This window comes from Calliphora vicina, chromosome 4, assembly GCF_958450345.1.
Source record: "Calliphora vicina chromosome 4, idCalVici1.1, whole genome shotgun sequence".
NCBI classification, from domain to species: Eukaryota; Metazoa; Arthropoda; class Insecta; order Diptera; family Calliphoridae; genus Calliphora; species Calliphora vicina.
In genome coordinates, this window is record NC_088783.1 from 7,414,524 (window position 1) to 7,432,991 (window position 18,468).

General features: G+C 33.7%; 1 protein-coding gene across 1 annotated transcript; it reads left to right on the forward strand.

Moving 5' to 3' along the window:
• Positions 1 to 21: 21 nt before the first annotated feature.
• Positions 22 to 18,448, forward strand: Dhc16F (Dynein heavy chain at 16F). The gene is made up of 35 exons (XM_065507301.1): positions 22 to 685; positions 749 to 856; positions 923 to 1,067; positions 1,127 to 1,310; positions 1,786 to 1,847; positions 2,377 to 2,481; positions 2,781 to 2,876; positions 2,931 to 3,061; positions 3,204 to 3,378; positions 3,443 to 3,842; positions 3,905 to 4,015; positions 4,627 to 4,926; positions 5,185 to 5,572; positions 5,626 to 5,902; positions 5,967 to 6,581; positions 8,257 to 8,709; positions 8,773 to 9,596; positions 9,652 to 10,246; positions 10,325 to 10,477; positions 10,540 to 10,851; positions 10,916 to 11,122; positions 11,184 to 11,901; positions 12,014 to 12,190; positions 12,256 to 12,522; positions 12,586 to 12,771; positions 12,834 to 13,183; positions 13,243 to 13,384; positions 13,445 to 13,786; positions 13,847 to 14,508; positions 14,581 to 14,761; positions 14,844 to 15,401; positions 15,471 to 15,667; positions 15,733 to 16,801; positions 17,559 to 18,029; positions 18,092 to 18,448. Exons 1-35 carry the CDS (start codon positions 22 to 24, stop codon positions 18,446 to 18,448), a joined length of 11,982 nt encoding a protein of 3,993 aa, XP_065363373.1.
• The last annotated feature ends 20 nt before the right edge of the window (positions 18,449 to 18,468 follow it).

The window sequence follows — 18,468 nt, forward strand, 5'->3', positions numbered from 1 at the left end:
AAAACAAGAAAACTAGAAAAAATGTCTCGACGCTTTACCGACGAAAAATTGAATTCACGAGCTAAAATTTTGGATATCATTAATCCTAGTGGTCGCATTTCACGCATAAGACCTACAGTTGAATTCAATAAAAGGGATGAAGCTAAAAAGAAAAAAGACAGCAAAACTTACATTATTGCTGAAAGAGAAAGTTCAGATGGTATTAAAACAGGAGCGTCTTTAATACCAGATTTGAATGTAACAGTGGAACGTATGCGCAATATGCCAGATGATCGTTTTATATATTTGACTTATATGCTGCCGAAAACTAGCGAATATTTTACACCCTACAGTCTGCAAGAATATACATGGGACAATTTGCCCAATAAATTGTTGTATTTTACAATGAGTCGTCACGGTGTGACCTATTGGCATTTGTCGGAAAACTTTTTCACTCCTCTACTGCAGTGGCAACAAGAATTTCAAAAATTCCTGAGTATTATTAAAATTCGTACATTTGCGGTATTTCGTATATGGAAAGGTTTCAAGGTGTGGGAAAAATCAGTGAAATGGAAGAAACAAAATCAAGCTCGCCAGAATCTGGAAGATCATCTTTTTATAGCCATACCACATTTGGCCAAGGCCATACTTAAGTTGCGCAGTGAAATTGTGTTCCTGGAAAATATCAACTTTATCAATGTTGATGGTAAAGTACATATATAATGAATATATATTGTAAAATAGTATAAAAATCGTTTATATCTATTAGTTATCGAGGAGTGGCACCCTTTTTATTTTCTGGAAGTACAAATGAAAATCTATGAAAGACTAACAGTTACATTAAGAGAATTTCGTGAGAGAATGAAACAAATATTGTGTACGTTTTTATAAAACCTAACAGATTTTAAATAATAAATTACTTGATAATCATTTCTTATTTAAGATGATGCCTGTCTTAAGGCTATAACCGATCGCGGTTTCTTTCCCAATGATGAAATCAACTACTATCCATCGGTAAAGAAAATGCGTGATGCTATGAGTTTTATGGATCGGGCTAAAAAAAGAAACTTTTGCAAAATTCTTTCCAAGTAATATTGATTCATACAAATGTTCAATTTAATATGATTTAAATTTTATTCTTTCTTAGCTTCCTTAGCTACTGTGATCACATGATGTATCACATGTTCCATAAAATTACTGCCAACAGTTTTAGAGATCTAGTTGAGGCTATGAAAGTTCATGATGCCTTAGGTCCAAGCCTAGACATCTTAAGTGAAAATTTATCATTACATGAGCAACTAGAACCCGCTCGTCCCGAAAGTGTACCACAGGTTAGATAAGTTTAAAAATATATAAAACCGCGAGATTTTTTTCCATTTCCAACATTGAATTTGAATAGCAAAAATGGGAAAAGGGAAAAAACTCGCTTTTAATAATCAGGAATTCCATTCCGATCGAAAGTGGAATTAATTTTTGCTTCTTCAGAAAAACTAAAACGAAAATTTCTTTCGGGATGAAACCGATTTCAGTTTTCAAAGTGGAATTGATATTTCTTTGTTTTTCTAAAATATTTAATCGTTTTGTAGCAAAAACTTCACATTTGCTTTAATATAAAAAACGCTGTTCAAATTAAAATCAGAAATACAGAATTATTAAATATTTTTGGAATTAATAAATTACACGAAATCTGAAGAACCTAAAACGAAATCGATCGGAATTGTATCTATAGAATTGAAACAAAATGTGCGATAGGCCTGAATAATATTCGTTAAAATAATGTGAATAATTAAATTTAACATGTTTTAGAACCCTTTTTTTGTGGCGGATTTTCGTTTACTTCCTGACCGCATTGAAATCGAGCCATCTGAGTAAGCATGAAATTTAAAGAATTAATTCAAAATTTTATTTTCAAAATCAAATTAAATATTTTCTCTGAACTATCCTATGAAATAATTCATTACAAAGTAATTCCCAGGCAAAACGTAGTGCATTAATTCTCTATAAAATGAATTTAATTTTTCTTTTGTTCGAATCCATTACAAAATAGCTTAATATAATGATTAAATCTTTCTTCAATTCAAATCTCAAATTCAATAATGATTAAGTAAATTTGTTTCAATTCATTTTGTAAATGATTAAAAGCAAATCAAAAAATGTATTTAATTTGAGTTAGATTCGAATTTAAAAATTTTAACAATTTAAGAATTGTAAATTTAATAATGAATTAATTCATGAATTTATTACGTTGGGAATAGCTTTTCGAATGATTTGCTAAAATATTTAATTCTGAATTCAGATTTTAGTGAATTAAACATAAATTAATTCAGAGTTTGGCATTGAAAAGTTAACATTTTGAATTAGTTTTAAGTTATGAATATGTATGTCTTCTTTTTTTAGAGATGTTATGAAAAATATTTTCAATCGTATATCGACTTTAATATTGGAAACCGTTACTGAAATAGAAAATTTCACCGATGATAAAATGTATTTCCAATTTACTGAGTAAGTGAAAAAGCCGAAACAATCGGGGTTATCATAGAATCCAATTAGTGTCGGAATCGGTTTTGAAAACTACAAAAAAGGTATATAGTACATTTGACTTATGAAATCCAATGTAATTTTTTCTTTAATCGATAAAGAATTTAATTCTAGATCAAATATAAAACCGATAACTTTCGATTTAATGATAGCAATGTATTTTTTCTGTCGTTTTCAAAACCGATTCCGACAATGATTGGATTCTATGACAACCCCGAATTTTGTTATTGCTATTAAATATATGTATATTATCTGTTTTGTAGACCCTCAATAATGGGAAGTCAGGAAGAAAGATTAGCTGGAGCTGCTCCTGATTTAAGTTTTCTTCTTAGAACCGATAAAGAATTTCAGTTTAATCGGTAAGTTTTTTTTCAATACATAATGCTCAAACATTAACATAAATTTTATTACAGTAAAATAATTTATACATTTGTAAGATTGGCATATGAAAAGGCTAAAATATATACATTAAGATTTGAAACCATACGCACAAATTATGAAGTGGATACACACACCGATCCGAATACCATAAAAAGTGAAAGAGGTTTGTACAAAGTTGAGAGCTCAGGGGAGTTATTCTTAATACATTGTAAGTGTTTCGAAACGAATTACAGAGTTACTCCCCAGAGCTCCTAGAATAGTTCTAAGCATACTTTGATTAATCTTTTTTATATTATAATTGGCAGATCTAACAAAATTAAGGGCTTATTGTGAACGTTACTGTAACAACGTTAAAGCTTTAGATGGCATATTAACCAACGTAAATCTGGGTTTATTGAAATTGACTCAAGGAAGCTTTAAGGAGACCGTAACACCAGTTTGTGTTAAATTACAAAACGTCTTGGCTACCTATTTACCCAAGTAAATTGCACAGTTATATATGTGTATATATGTATATTTACATATATAATCATTTTATTTGTAGATTGGCCACTGACCAAATAGATCACATATCCGAGGAAACTCGAGATCTTTCAGCGCGCATCTTAGCTGAACCCCAAACTTCATTGGATATAGTATCTCATATACGATATCTCGGCGTTGTTGATGCTGAAATGGATATACTTTTCAAAGAAGTCGACTATGCCCACGATGTCTTTATTATTATCAAAGACTATTCCATACCCATTGATGATGAACGCAAAGAGGATTATATGGATTGTGAAGATTTAGTTAATCGTACAAATGATAAATTAAAGGAAATACAAGCCAAACGAGATCAGTTTATTGGACAACTAGAAGACATAATGAACAAAGATATACAACAGATATTTGAAGAGACGCATGAGGTTTATTTGGAAACACAGGATTCAAGCCTCTTAGATGTGAGTGGAAAAATGTTAAAGATGTTTTGTAATGATCAATGATTTTTCTTTTATAACTTTAGAAAACCTCGAATCGTCAATTCGTAAAGTCGAAATTAAATGGTCTTCTGGAACGTTTACAAAATTTACATGAACGAGCTGCTGAGTATATAGGATATCAGAAGGAGTTTAAGGTAAAATAAATTCAGTGCAATAACTTTAGTTTTAAAATCGGAACAGATTTTTATGGGTATGTATTTGGCTTAAGTTCTAATGATAGTGGATGTCAAAATCGTGTAAATACATATTAGGAAAATATGTTTAATGTTGCTATTTAAATATTTACCAAACAGTTTTGATATTCTAAATTGATAAAAAATTGAGTTTTAATCTTAAATGTTGGAAAAAAACTAAATTCTGTTTTTCAGATTAACCTCACAGAGAAATATACATAGAGCGGAAACTAGAAAAAAAACTCAAACAAAAATATTACTCAAATAGTTTTTGTTTTCACAGTTTTTTTTACTAATATATTCTCCCGACTTAGGTTTTTGACAACTGAGTAAGATCTTCGACAGGAAAGTTACCGATCTATGTTTATTCATCTATGGTTAACATCCTAATTCAGAAACATGAATGCATATTTAGCAATGCCTGAATGATTCGCATACAAATTTTGACGTGTTTCTGAATCAGGCCCTAAATCTGGATCTTGTTTGATGCATTTTAGTAATTTCAAATATTTATCAAATATTTTTATGATTATAGACAAGTATTTTCAACAAATTATATCATTAATTTTTAGATTGATATTACCATGTACACCGAAATGGATCAAACATTTACTGAGATACGTTTACGTCAAAATCTCCACAACTCAGTTGAAGAGTGGGAGGAAGCCTATAAACGTTGGACTTCTGTAGAATTTAACTCGTTGGTTGTTAACGAAATGGTGGATTTAACTATAAAAACAATTAAAAATTGCATGCAATTTGAAAAATATCTACCGGCCAACAATATACTACCGGAATTAAAACAAGCAGCTGAAGATTTCAAACTTAAATTACCAGTTATTGGCTATCTAAGAAATAATAACTTTAGAGCGGTAAATATAGAATTTATTACATATGTATATCCCCCAGAATACGAGCAACGTGTTCGTTTTTTAAAACGAATACTTCTAATGTAATCCACATGATTTATTCGATTTACTTTTGATTTACTTTCGATTAAAACAACCTGTTTCAAAATTGAGCGATTTTCCGAACATCAATTTGTCTATTATTAATTTTTGAAAATCGCTCGTTTTTGAATAGAGGCAATAGTTTTTGGTCCAAAATTTAAATTCACATTTCTTTCTTAGCGCCACTGGACAGATATCGAAACAGTCTTGGGCCGAAAATTCTTCCAAGAAGAAAATATTTTCTTATCGACATACGAGGAACAGCAAGCATTCGATGAGGATATAGCCAACTCTCTAATGGAAATATCTTCACAAGCCACGGGTGAGGCTCAACTGGAGAATATGCTAAAGAGTATTGAGGGTGTTTGGAAAGAACAAGAACTTTCAATTGTCATTTATCATGATCAAAAGGATGTATTCATTTTGGCTGGCACAGAGGAATTACAAACTATTTTAGATGATTCAAACATCAATATAAATACGATAGCTGCTTCAAAATATGTGGCACCGATTAAGCATAAAGTTAATGAATGGATATCACTGTTGGAACAATTTGGAAAAACTTTGGGTTTGTGGATTTGGGATTTTAATTTGTACACAGATTATTTCAGATAATTTCAGAGGTCTGGATGGATTGTCAAACATCTTGGATTTACTTGGAGGCTATCTTTGCCTCTCCGGATATACAAAGACAATTGCCTCAGGAAGCAAAAATGTTCTTTGCAGTTGATAAAAGTTTTAAGGAATTATTGCGTACAGCAAAAAAAGTTTCCTTGGCTTTGCCAGTAATGTCTTCCAAAGATAATTATAACGTTCTCAATGAAAATAATAGACTTTTGGATTTAATAACCCGTGGTTTAGAGGCTTACCTTGAAGTCAAGAGAGTAGTGTTTCCAAGGTAGTATTTCAAAACATATATAATCAATGTTATACATATGTATATTCAACAATATGTAATTTAGATTTTATTTTCTGTCCAATGGTGAACTACTGGAAATTTTGGCACAAACTCGTATACCCCAAGCTGTACAGCCACATTTGCGCAAATGCTTTGATGCCATACATCGTCTAGAATTTGGCCAAAAAGACGATGGCGCTGGTCACATGATACCCACCAATGATATTTTAGCTTTCATATCTCCCGAAGGTGAAAAACTGTTCTTTCAGAAAGGTTTGAAAGCCAGAGGAGCTGTAGAGGAATGGCTGAGTAAGGTGGAAGAAGGCATGTTTGCCTCGGTCAAACGAGCCATGCGTTTTGGCTACCAATGTTATCCGAACAAGGAACGTGATGTCTGGTTTCAAGATCATCCCAATCAAGTAGCTTTGACTATATCGCAGCAGCAATGGGCAAGTGATATTCATGCGATTCTAGATAATCCTCGTAATGATGAAAACAAAATTGTTGGTCTAATGAAACAATTCGAAACGAAGTGCCTGAAAAATCTTGCTGCCTTGGCGGCATTAACGAGACAAAATATAACAAGTTTAGTTAGGAAAGTTTTGACAGCGTTAATAACCATTGATGTGCATGCCAAAGATTCTGTCAGGATGTTGATTGACAAACATGTTGTGAGATCGTAAGTAGTTTTTTCAATTACATATTTGATGATTTTTATAACTACAATTATGTATATTCAGGATATTTTCGATAGCCATTTTTTCTATAGACGTTAACATAAATCCAGTCCTCCCGACTGTCATATTTCACCTGTATGTACATTAGGGATATAACTATTGACAATTTTTGCAAATATGCAATTTGGCATAGCATAGTCGAATAGAGCATTAAAAAATATAAAAAAACACGGTATTATTTTTTCGCGGTTGTTAAAAAAGTTCCTTTGGTGTCTGGTTGCATGGTCATTTATCTGCCACTTTCACATTACCATTAGTCTAGTTGCGGCAATGAGAGATTTCACCTGCATTTCGATCGGTTGTACTGATAAAATATTGCCTTCTGTAAGTACTCGTGTATAGCCAGTGCGTCATCTTCTGGTTTATGTCTCATTTCGATCCTATCGCTCTTTAGCAGCGTGCGTTTTTACCATGCTATCAATGTGTTCTTCCAATCGAGTACTACTCCCGGATATTTGACTTTCTTCGTTATTTGTATCGTTTTGGTTTGAAAGACAAGGTGTTCATAATTTGGAATTATCCGCTTTCTAGTGAACATAAATATGTCCGCACATTCTGCCAAATTATATGATATGCCGAGGGGTTCCTTTGCCCTTTTGCATAAAATGTTCTGATGCTTTCATCTGATCAGTATCGCGACATTATCTACTTAACAGACGGGTTTGAAACTGCTGAAGAGTCGTTAATAGACTATGTATGGTAGTTACTAGGGTATTCAAATTGTTCGAATAAAACGAATAATTCGAATAAGAGATTTTAAATCGAATTATTCGAATAATTTACATTTTTTTTTAAAAAAAGTAAAGAATGAAGTTTTGATGTAGGTTTTATAAAATTTTATTGTTAAAGAAAAACAAAAAATAACGTTAAAGTTAACAATTCAAGTATTGATAATGTTAAAAAACATTCGAAAACAAAGTCCATCATTCAATTTTCATAAGAAATATTCTGATCAGATTCCCTACCGAATAATCTACAAAACAATTGACTAGCAAACTTTTTAGTTTTCGTTTTGGAGCTATGCTTTAAAAACTTTGAGCTAGGTGGACATGATCCTGAAATCAAATACAATATAAACGTATTAAAAACGTTTTTTATGTCGTTCATAAATTTGGGTTTTAAAATGAGTAACTAATACTTTAGTAAATGAATTATTCATGTTTACTAAATTTTTGCCTAATCAAGTGGTCTTAGGGAGTTACACAAATATGTCCAAAGTTTGATATCATTGTCAACGTAATCATTATAAATGTTATCCTCAATATCACTTTCGATGACCGTTTCAAAATCACATTCGCCATCACTTCCACTACCACTTCGACAGTATATATTCATGTTAAGACGCTAAAATTTCAGTTTCGAAATCAATTCTAAAATCATTTAGCCTTTTTTTACTAAATAACAAATATTTCTGTGGAGTTTCGACAAAACATCTTAAGTCGAGATAAGAAAATATCTTAGTTTTTTTAGGAGATATCCTGGTTCAGATCAACATTATTGAAAGCTCCTTCTATATCAATGTATACATATATCTAGGTATACATATATGCTTAGAACAAATAATCCTTAATTTTTCGAAATTTCTGAATACTTAATTTTTTACTTTTAATTTTTCAGTTCCGATTTTGACTGGTTAAAAATGTTACGTTTCTATTGGGCAACTGAAACAGATACCGTTTTTTCGCGAATGACTTCGGCCACCATACCATATTATTACGAATATTTAGGTGCTGGTGGTGTATTGGTTTTGACACCCCTAACTGATCGCTGTTATTTGTGTCTAATGGGTGCTATACAAATGGACTTGGGTGGGGCACCGGCTGGTCCAGCGGGAACTGGTAAAACTGAGACAACGAAAGATTTGGCCAAGTCTGTAGCCAAGCAATGTGTGGTATTCAATTGTTCCGATGGTTTGGATTACAAAATGATGGGTCGCTTTTTCTCGGGCTTAGCACAATGCGGTGCCTGGTGTTGTTTCGATGAGTTTAATCGCATCGATATTGAAGTGCTGTCGGTAATAGCCCAACAGTTAATAACCATTAGAAATGCTAAAGTTATCAATGCCAAGAGGTAAGAAATAAGAATTATGGTCCACATGTTCGCATAATATAATATTTACTTCATATTAAATAGATTTATTTTCGAGGGTCGAGAGATTAAACTCAATAAATCCTGTGCCGTTTTCATAACAATGAATCCCGGATATGCTGGTCGTACAGAACTTCCCGACAATTTGAAAGCTCTATTTCGTCCCATATCTATGATGGTACCCGATTATGCTCTAATTGCTGAAGTCATTCTCTACTCGGAAGGCTTTGAGGATCCCAAGAATTTGGCACAAAAAATGGTACAAATGTACAAGCTTTGTTCCGAACAACTTAGTCAGCAAAATCATTATGATTTTGGCATGCGAGCTGTGAAATCGGTGCTTATTATGGCGGGAGCTCTAAAAAGAGCCTCTCCTGATCAAAGGGAAGATATAACATTGATTGCAGCCTTAAAAGATTCGAATATTCCGAAATTTTTAGTAGACGATGCTACACTCTTTCTGGGCATACTTAGTGATTTGTTTCCAGGGGTCGAATTGCCGGATTCCTCACATCCTCAATTGGAAGCAAGTATTGTGATGGGTTTGTCTCAAAAGAATTTGCAACCTGTAAGTGCCACATTGCGCAAGTGTATTCAACTTTATGAGACCATGTGTGTGAGATGGGGAGTAATGTTGGTGGGGCCTACAGGTGGTGGTAAATCGACGGTATTACATGCTTTAGAATTTGCTCTGGGTCATTTATTTGAAACTGAAGTGCCGGGTCCTCACTTTAGACCGGTAACAATTCAATGTATGAATCCCAAGGCAGTGTCAATGAATGAATTATATGGTTATATTAATTCCAAAACACTGGAATGGCAAGATGGTCTGCTAGGTTTGGCCGTAAGAACGGCGGTAAACGTAGAAGGTAAACTATTTTTAAATTTTAATAATTATACAATAATAAGTCTATATACTTTTAGATGAAATCCATCAATGGATTGTTAATGATGGACCGGTGGATGCTGTATGGATTGAAAACCTAAATACAGTGCTCGATGATAATAAAATGCTTTGTTTGGCCAATTCGGAACGCATTAAACTCACCGCATGGGTTCACATGGTATTCGAAGTGCAAGATCTGGTGCAAGCCTCTCCGGCCACCGTTTCACGTTGTGGCATGGTATATGTAGATCCCGATGATCTTGGCTGGTTACCCTTGTTAGATTCTTGGATAACTGGACCCATTTCAAAGAAAATACAAGAACCACAGTTGAAATATTTATATGGTTTATTCTCACAAAACTTTAAAACGATCTTGGAACTGGCGAAAAAACATGGGTCTTTTCTTATAGGACAAGTTACCAGTTCCAAAGTATGTCTGTGTTTGGAATTGTTGTTTGCTTTAATAGAACAAATAAATTGGCATGACTTTAAAGCAGACGAAGACAAAGCTTTGTTAAATAAAATGTTTATATGGTGTATTCTATGGTCTCAATCATCCAATTTTCGGGACAACGAAAAAATAATTTTTGAACAGCTTTTAAGGGAACATATGCGTACACAAGCTCATGTAATGTAAGTTTCTATAAAAATCCTTAAAATATCTAATTAATTATGAACATATGTATGTATATAACTATTTTTATGTTTCAGTTTCCCTGAACAAGGTTGTCTTTGGGATTATAGAATAAATATGAATACACGCCATTGGGAATCGTGGTCTAAAATAGTGGATACTTTTGTATTCAATCCGGAAGACAAATATTTTGATATGCAAGTTCCTACAGTTGATACCACCAAATATGGGTGAGTTAACTAACTAACAGAACATGGTAGAATACTTTCATAAATTAATGCTATATTCCCAGTTATGTTACCGAATTATTATTTCAACGTAAATATCCTGTAATGTTCACGGGTGATACGGGTGTGGGTAAAACAGTTTTAGCTGTCTCCACTCTAAAGAAACTTCTGCAGAGCTCGGTCGTGCCGGTACAAATTAATTTTTCAGCCCAAACAAGTAGCATACGAACCCAGGAAATGATAGAGGGTCCCTTGGAAAAACGTAAACGTAATCAGCTGGGTGCTCCTATAGGAAAAACTGTTATTGTATTCATTGATGATGTTAATATGCCAAAATTGGATACATATGGCAGTCAACCAGCTATAGAACTATTAAGGTACTTCTAGACAAACTAATTTTTAAAATAAACCTAATGCTAATAGTTTAATTATAATTTTTAGACAATTTTTGGACTTTAAAGGATTTTATGATCGTGAGAAATTATTTTGGAAAGAAATTGTGGATGTAGTTTTGGGTTGTGGTTGTGCTCCTCCTGGCGGTGGTAGAAATCCCTTAACACCACGGTTTGTCAGACACTTTGCTTTACTCGCACTGCCCAAACCAAATGACGACATTTTAACCACAATTTTCGATGGAATTTTAACAGGGTAAAGTAATAAGTTAAACACTTGTATGGCAATAATAGATTATCTTATTTCTTTATATAAGATTTTTAAGTGAATTCTCCTCGGTTATACGACCTCTCTCTACACCCATTGTCAATGCCTGTGTCGATGTTTATATGCGCATAGCCAAGGAAATGCTACCCACCCCCGATAAATCTCATTATATATTTAATTTAAGAGATCTATCCAAATGCATACAGGGTATTTTGCAAGCCAGTAGTCTGCACTACAACATGGAAATGCAAGTTCTGCGTCTATTTTATCATGAAACTACACGAGTGTTTCACGATCGCTTAATTAACGATGAAGATAAAAATTCATTCAAAAATATCATGCACGAAGTGTGTCTAAAACACTTCAACAAACAGGTCTATAGGAACGAAGAACCTCCAATACTCTATGGCGACTTTATGGTATTTGGTAAAGCCAAAGCCGATCGTGTATATGAAGAGATCAAAGATCCCGCTAAATTGGAAAGTATTTTAATGGATTATGTTGAGGATTACAATTCAATGACAGGAAAGAGAATGAATTTGATACTATTCCAAGATGCTTTAGAGCATACCGTTAGATTGGCTCGATTGCTAAGAAGCGATCGTGGTAATGGCCTATTGGTTGGCGTGGCGGGTATGGGTAAGCAGTCATTGACGAAACTGGCAGCTCATGTTAACGAATATAAATGTATGCAAATTGAGCTAAAGCGTAATTATGATATTAATGGTTTCCATGAGGACTTAAGGAATATTTACAGACATGCGGGGGTAAGTATTACAGAAATACATATAAAAATTAATACATCGATCGATTATGATTTTCTCCATGAGTTTATGTTATAAAGATATCAACAAATATCTTGCTCCTGTACAATTACAGATTGACAATACACCAGTAGTCTTTCTAATGATTGATACTCAAATAGTTGAAGAGGAATTTTTGGAAGACATTAATAATCTCTTGAATTCGGGAGAAGTGCCAAATCTTTTTGAAGGTGATGATTACGAAAAGATTATATTGGATGCTCGGGAAGCCTGTAATGCCTCAATGAAAGATGTAAATTAAACAATCAATATGTTAGTTTCAAATACATAAGTAAATATAAATTTAAACATATTCAGGGTTGTAGTCGTGATGTCATCTACAAATTCTTTATAAATCGAGTGCGTAATAATTTGCATGTTGTACTCTCCATGTCGCCGGTAGGTGATGCATTTCGACGAAGATGTCGTATGTTTCCATCGCTGGTAAACTGTACCACCATAGATTGGTTTTCCAACTGGCCAACTGAAGCTTTATATTCGGTGGCTGTGGGACTATTAGCGAAAATCACCAACACCACAGAAGAATGTCAAGCTTTGGCTACCACAACTGTGTTCATACATAAGGTTTGTTTTGTAGCATACATTTTTTAAACTTCAACAATAACTAATCTTTTTTGGTTAAATAAGACCGTGGAGGAGGCTTCCGAACGTTTTTACAAAGAAATGAAACGTCATTATTATACTACACCCAGCAGTTATTTGGAGCTTTTAAAACTTTACCAAAGTCTATTGAAAAATAAAAGTGAAGAGATTAAAAATAAACGTAAACGAATTTCAAATGGCTTAAATAAGATTTTGGAGACCAATGATATAGTAAGTTTTTGAAGAAACCTATTCGAATTAAATTGAATAAACCTTTCAATAAAATTAACTAGATTACAGTCATGCAAAAAGAACTGGAAGTAATGGTGCCTCAGCTTGATGAAAAATCCGCCAACATGAAATCTTTACTGGAAAGATTAGCTATTGATACCAAACTGGCAGATCAAGTTAAAGACAGTGTTATGCGTGATGAGGCCAATGCCAAAGAAAAGGCCGGTATATGCCAAGCAATGTCCGATGATGCTAACAAAGATTTAGAAATTGCTATGCCAGCTTTAAAAGAAGCCGAAGATGCCCTGAAAGGTTTGACCAAGGCTGATATAAATGAGCTGAAATCATTTACCACACCACCAGCTCTGGTGCAATTCGTTATGGAAGCTGTGTGCATATTACTGGGAGCCAAGTACGACTTGTTAAGTTTATATTTGTAGTATTTAAATTACAATGTTTAATTCTTCACAGGCCAAGCTGGGCTTCCGCCAAAGGAATCATGGCAGATGTTAATTTTATAAAGCGATTGTTTGAATTCGATAAAGAACATATTAAAGAGGAGACTTTGAAAAAAGTTAAGAAATATATTAGTCACAAAGATTTTGTGCCCGCTGTGAGTAAACTTTTTTATTAATGTAAATATAATATTCAAGATTTCTTCACAACTACATAGAAATTTGAGAAAGTTTCGAAAGTAGCAAAATCGGTTAGTTTATGGGTTATAGCCATGGATAAATTCGCCAAAGTTTATAAGGTAGTTGAACCCAAAATCCGACGCAAAGAACTAGCTGAGTCCGAACTGAAAGAGGTCATGGCCATTCTCAGAACCAAACAACAAGAATTGGCATCTGTAGAAGCCAAAATTCAGGCTCTCAAAGATAACATCGATCAGAAGAGTCGTGAATTTCAAATTATACAAGACGCTGTGGATCTAACTTATGGCCGTATACATAGAGCAGGACGTTTAACATCGGCTTTGTCAGATGAAGAAGTCCGCTGGAAGGACACGGTTCAGGTAAAATAAATTAAATAAACCAATTGGCAAGAAACGATTAAAATTATAAGCATTTCCCAGTCTCTAACACTAGAACTAGCTTGTGTACCAGGAGATGTTCTAGTTGCAGCTGCCTGTGTCGCTTATTTGGGTGCATTTTCCACCCAATATCGCAACGAACTATGTGCTCAATGGGTCATCAAGTGCAGGGAACAAAAAATTGCTTCGAGTACAGAATTTCAGTTACTTAAAGTTTTGGGTGATGCTTATGAAATACGTCAATGGACTGTCGATGGCCTGCCCAAAGATGATATATCCGTGGAAAATGGTCTCTATGCCACACGAGCCCTCCGTTGGCCTCTTATGATTGATCCCCAGGAGCAAGCCAATCGTTGGATTAGAAATATGGAGAAAAATAACAACTTACACATTTTGAAAATGAGTGATGGAAATCTATTGAGAATTATAGAGAATTGCATACGCCAAGGTTATCCCATACTATTGGAAGACATAAGTGAAAATATCGATCCCTCCATAAGGCCTGTGTTGCAGCGTGAAACTTATGTATTTGAGGGTAGAACCTATTTAAAGCTGGGAGATGTTATAATCGATTATGACGAACATTTCAAATTGTATATGACAACGAAATTGGCCAATCCACATTATTTGCCAGAGATATGCATTAATGTGACATTGGTTAACTTTTTGGTTACGGAAAGTGGTTTGGAGGATCAACTGTTATCGTATGAATAAGATATAATTCTAGCATTGACAAAAAAAATTTTTTTTTTCTAATTTGAATTCCACTTTTTCAGAGATATTGTGGCAATTGAACTTCCAGCATTGGAGATACAACGGAATGATTTGATTGTAAAAATCAATAGTGACAAGCAACAACTATTGGCTTTGGAAGACAAGGTTCTCAAGCTTTTGTTCAATTCTAAGGGGAATATTTTGGATGATGAGGAGTTGGTGGAAACTCTTAACGATGCCAAGGTTAGTTACAAGCAAAGCTTCTATAAATCCATTCCCAAAAAATTTAATTTTCAACATTTCAACATGTTAATTTCTTTTCTAGGAAACTTCTTTAATAATCGCAACTCGCTTAGTGGACACTGAAGAAACTGAAAAAGTCATTACTGCCACTAGAGAGAAATATCGCAATTTAGCCTCTCGCGGAGCCATACTATATTTTGTTGTTGCTAGTCTGGCCGACATAGATCCCATGTATCAGTACAGCTTAAAATATTTCTCACAAATTTTCTGTGGCGTTATACGTCTCGATCATCCTAAAATGAGCACTGAAGAGCGCATACAGCAATTGAAATTAGACGAACTGAAAGCTATCTATGATAATGTTTCAAGAGGTCTATTTGAAAATCATAAAATAATTTTCAGTTTCCTTTTATCGCTTGCTATTGAGCGACAAGAAGGGCGTGTAAGTCAGCAAGATTTCAATTTCCTAACTCGAGGTGTTGTTGGTTCTGTAAAGGAGAAGTCAAAGCCAACAGATATAAAATTAACAGATTTTGAGTGGGAGGCTTGCTTATTTTTGGATGAGAACTTCTCAACATTTAAGGGATTTTCAGATAGTTTGCATCTACCATTCTTTTTGCAAATTGGTGATAATATAGAAGTATTTTAAATTCAAAAAATTTAAAAAAAAAATGGTAATTAAGAATATTTCTGTAATTTAAAATTACAGGTTTTCCGTTTTTCTGATAATGGGGATTCTACTGCTACGGATTATTGGAATAATAGGCTAACAAATTTCCAAAAACTTATGTTTATTAGAATTTTTAAAAGAGAACGATTCCTATTGAATGTAGTTGTTTATTTGAGAGCAACTGTTGGACGGTATTTTACAGAAGTTTCTGCCTTAGGAAGTCAGCTTAAAGTTGTGTAAGCCTAACTGTTTAGAATTTGTATTTCTAATGAAATGATTTTTTGATTTATTATTTTTTCAGTTTCCTAGATACCTCTAATATAACGCCGCTGATCTTTGTGCTTTCTAGTGGTTCTGATCCAATGGCAAATTTCTTAAGATTTGCCGAGGATATGAAGTATATGGATAAATTTTATTCAATTTCATTGGGTCAAGGACAAGGACCGGTTGCCGAAAGTTTAATAGACAAAAGTTTACGTTTAGGTCACTGGGTGTTTTTACAAAACTGTCACTTGGCAACATCTTGGATGAGTCAAATGGAAACTATAGTACGAAATATAACTTTAGGTGTTATTAAGGCCCATGAAAATTTTCGCTTATTCCTGTCATCAATGCCACAAAAAAGTTTTCCCATAAGTGTCTTGCAAAATTCTGTTAAAGTTACCAACGAACCTCCGAAAGGCATTAAAGCGAATATTTTGGGAGCTTTAGCCGATATCAATGTGGACTACTTTGAACAGCATGTGCTACAAGAAAAATGGCGTGCCATAGTATTCGGCCTTTGTGTGTTCCATGCCGTGCTCTTAGAACGACGTAAATTTGGTGCACTGGGATGGAACATCACATATGAGTTTAATGAAAGTGATCGTGAATGTGGTCTTAAAATACTAGACTTTTTCATTGGACGCAAGAAAGCTGAAAATATACCTTGGGAAGCTATTTACTATATAAACGGCGATATTACTTGGGGAGGCCGTGTAACTGATTCTTGGGATCTGAGGTGTTTGAGAACGATTTTAAAGATGTTTACTTTTGAAAAGATATTAGATCCCAATTACAAATACTGTCGTGGGGATCCTTATTATTGTGATCCCCGCAAGAATACTATACAGGAGTATCAAGGCTATGTACAAAATTTTCCCACTTTAGAGGATCCGGAAATATTTGGCATGCATGTTAATGCCAATTTGGTATTTCAAACGAAAGAAACAAACTTTTTCATTAACACACTGCTAGTGGGTCAGCCCAGATCATCTGCCGATGAGGGTCAAGCTCAAGAAAATGACTTATGTTTGGAAGTTATTTCGAAAATACAAGAAGTTTTAGCAGAAAAAATCAGTAAAGAAACGCTACATCCTGAATTATTGAAGGTATTGATTGTTATTATAAGAGAGTTTCGAATTAATTAATCAAATTTCAGCTCAAAATGTCATTCATTCCACAAATCCATTCCCAAAATCTAATTATTTAGCTTCATTCAAATGCTTTTATTAAACTGATTCATTCGTTGAATTAATTCATAATGGAATGATTAAATTTTTGTTAATTCAAATCTAATACAAATTTTTAAAAATTTTGTTACGTTTTTACCTTTTAAAAATGTTGGTTTGCCTGGATTGTTCTTAACGGTCAAAACTAATATATTCGAATTCTAGAGCTTTCGATGTTAATGTTAACAGCTTAAATATTTAGTGTTGCCATACAATGCTAATCAACCGCATGCTATCAACATTGTTGATAAGTAGAAGCTTCTACTGCTAGACATGTTTATAAATATGATGAATGTAGCAGGCAGTCGTTACAGACCGTTAAATTCAAATTGCTATTGCAAATTCGTAACAATATTTATAAAAGATTTGAATTTATGAACATTTTAATCATTCAACAATGTTTGTAATGGATTTGGATTAATGAAAACTGGAATGATTCAATAAGGAATTAATTCTATAAAGAAAGAATTCTTAAAGGAATGAATTCAATGAGTTTGGAGAATTAAGACAACGATTTAATTCAGACTGGTTTAATAGAATTGTTACGAGAACATATTTAATTTGATTTTGAGAATTGAATTAAGAATTAAAGAATGTAATGAAAAGGATTAAACGATTAACCGGTCTTTCCTAACAGATTGATGCTAAGGGTCAGCAGCCTTCTTTAACAACAGTGCTGGTACAAGAAATAGATCGTTATAACAATTCATTGCAATTGGTGCGTGGAAGTCTGGTTAATTTACGAAAAGCCATTAAAGGTTTAGTTGTGATGTCTGAGGAGCTAGAAGAAGTTTTTCAATCTCTGTTAGCAAATTTGGTGCCAAAATTGTGGGAGAAAAAGAGTTTCCTTTCCATCAAACCATTGCCTAGTTATATAGCTGATTTTCAGAGACGTATAGATTTCATACAAAACTGGGCTGATTTCGGAAATCCAAAATCATTTTGGATTAGTGGTTTTTATTTTCCCCAGTCATTCTTAACTGGAGTATTGCAAACACATGCACGTAAACGAGTGCTGCCCATTGACGAATTGAAGATTGACTTTCAAGTGATGGAAAATGTATTAATACAACAGAATTTCTTTGAGAGAAGGCTCTACAACAAGCCAGTGAGTTAATGAAAATATAATTTTTTTTATATTTAATAAAATCTACTACTAATTTACTTAAGGTGGATGATTTGTATGGCAATATGCCAGAATCCTCAGAGGCAGGCGTAAATGTTCATGGCATATTCGTAGAGGCAGCCGAGTGGCGCAAATCGGAAGGCGGATTATGCGATGCTAAAGTTGGTGTGTTGTATTCAAGATTACCAGCCATACGTTTTATACCCTGTCTAAAACTGCAGCCAGATGAACGATATGAAGCACCGCTTTATAAAACTCAAGCTAGATCGGGAGTTTTATCTACTACAGGTCATTCCTCCAATTTTATATTGTCTATACTCTTGGAAAGTGCCTTGCCTGCAGATTTTTGGATTTTACGAGGCACCGCTTTAGTGTCGGGAGTAGCTGATAATATTTCATAAATAGTTTTACTTAGTTAAAC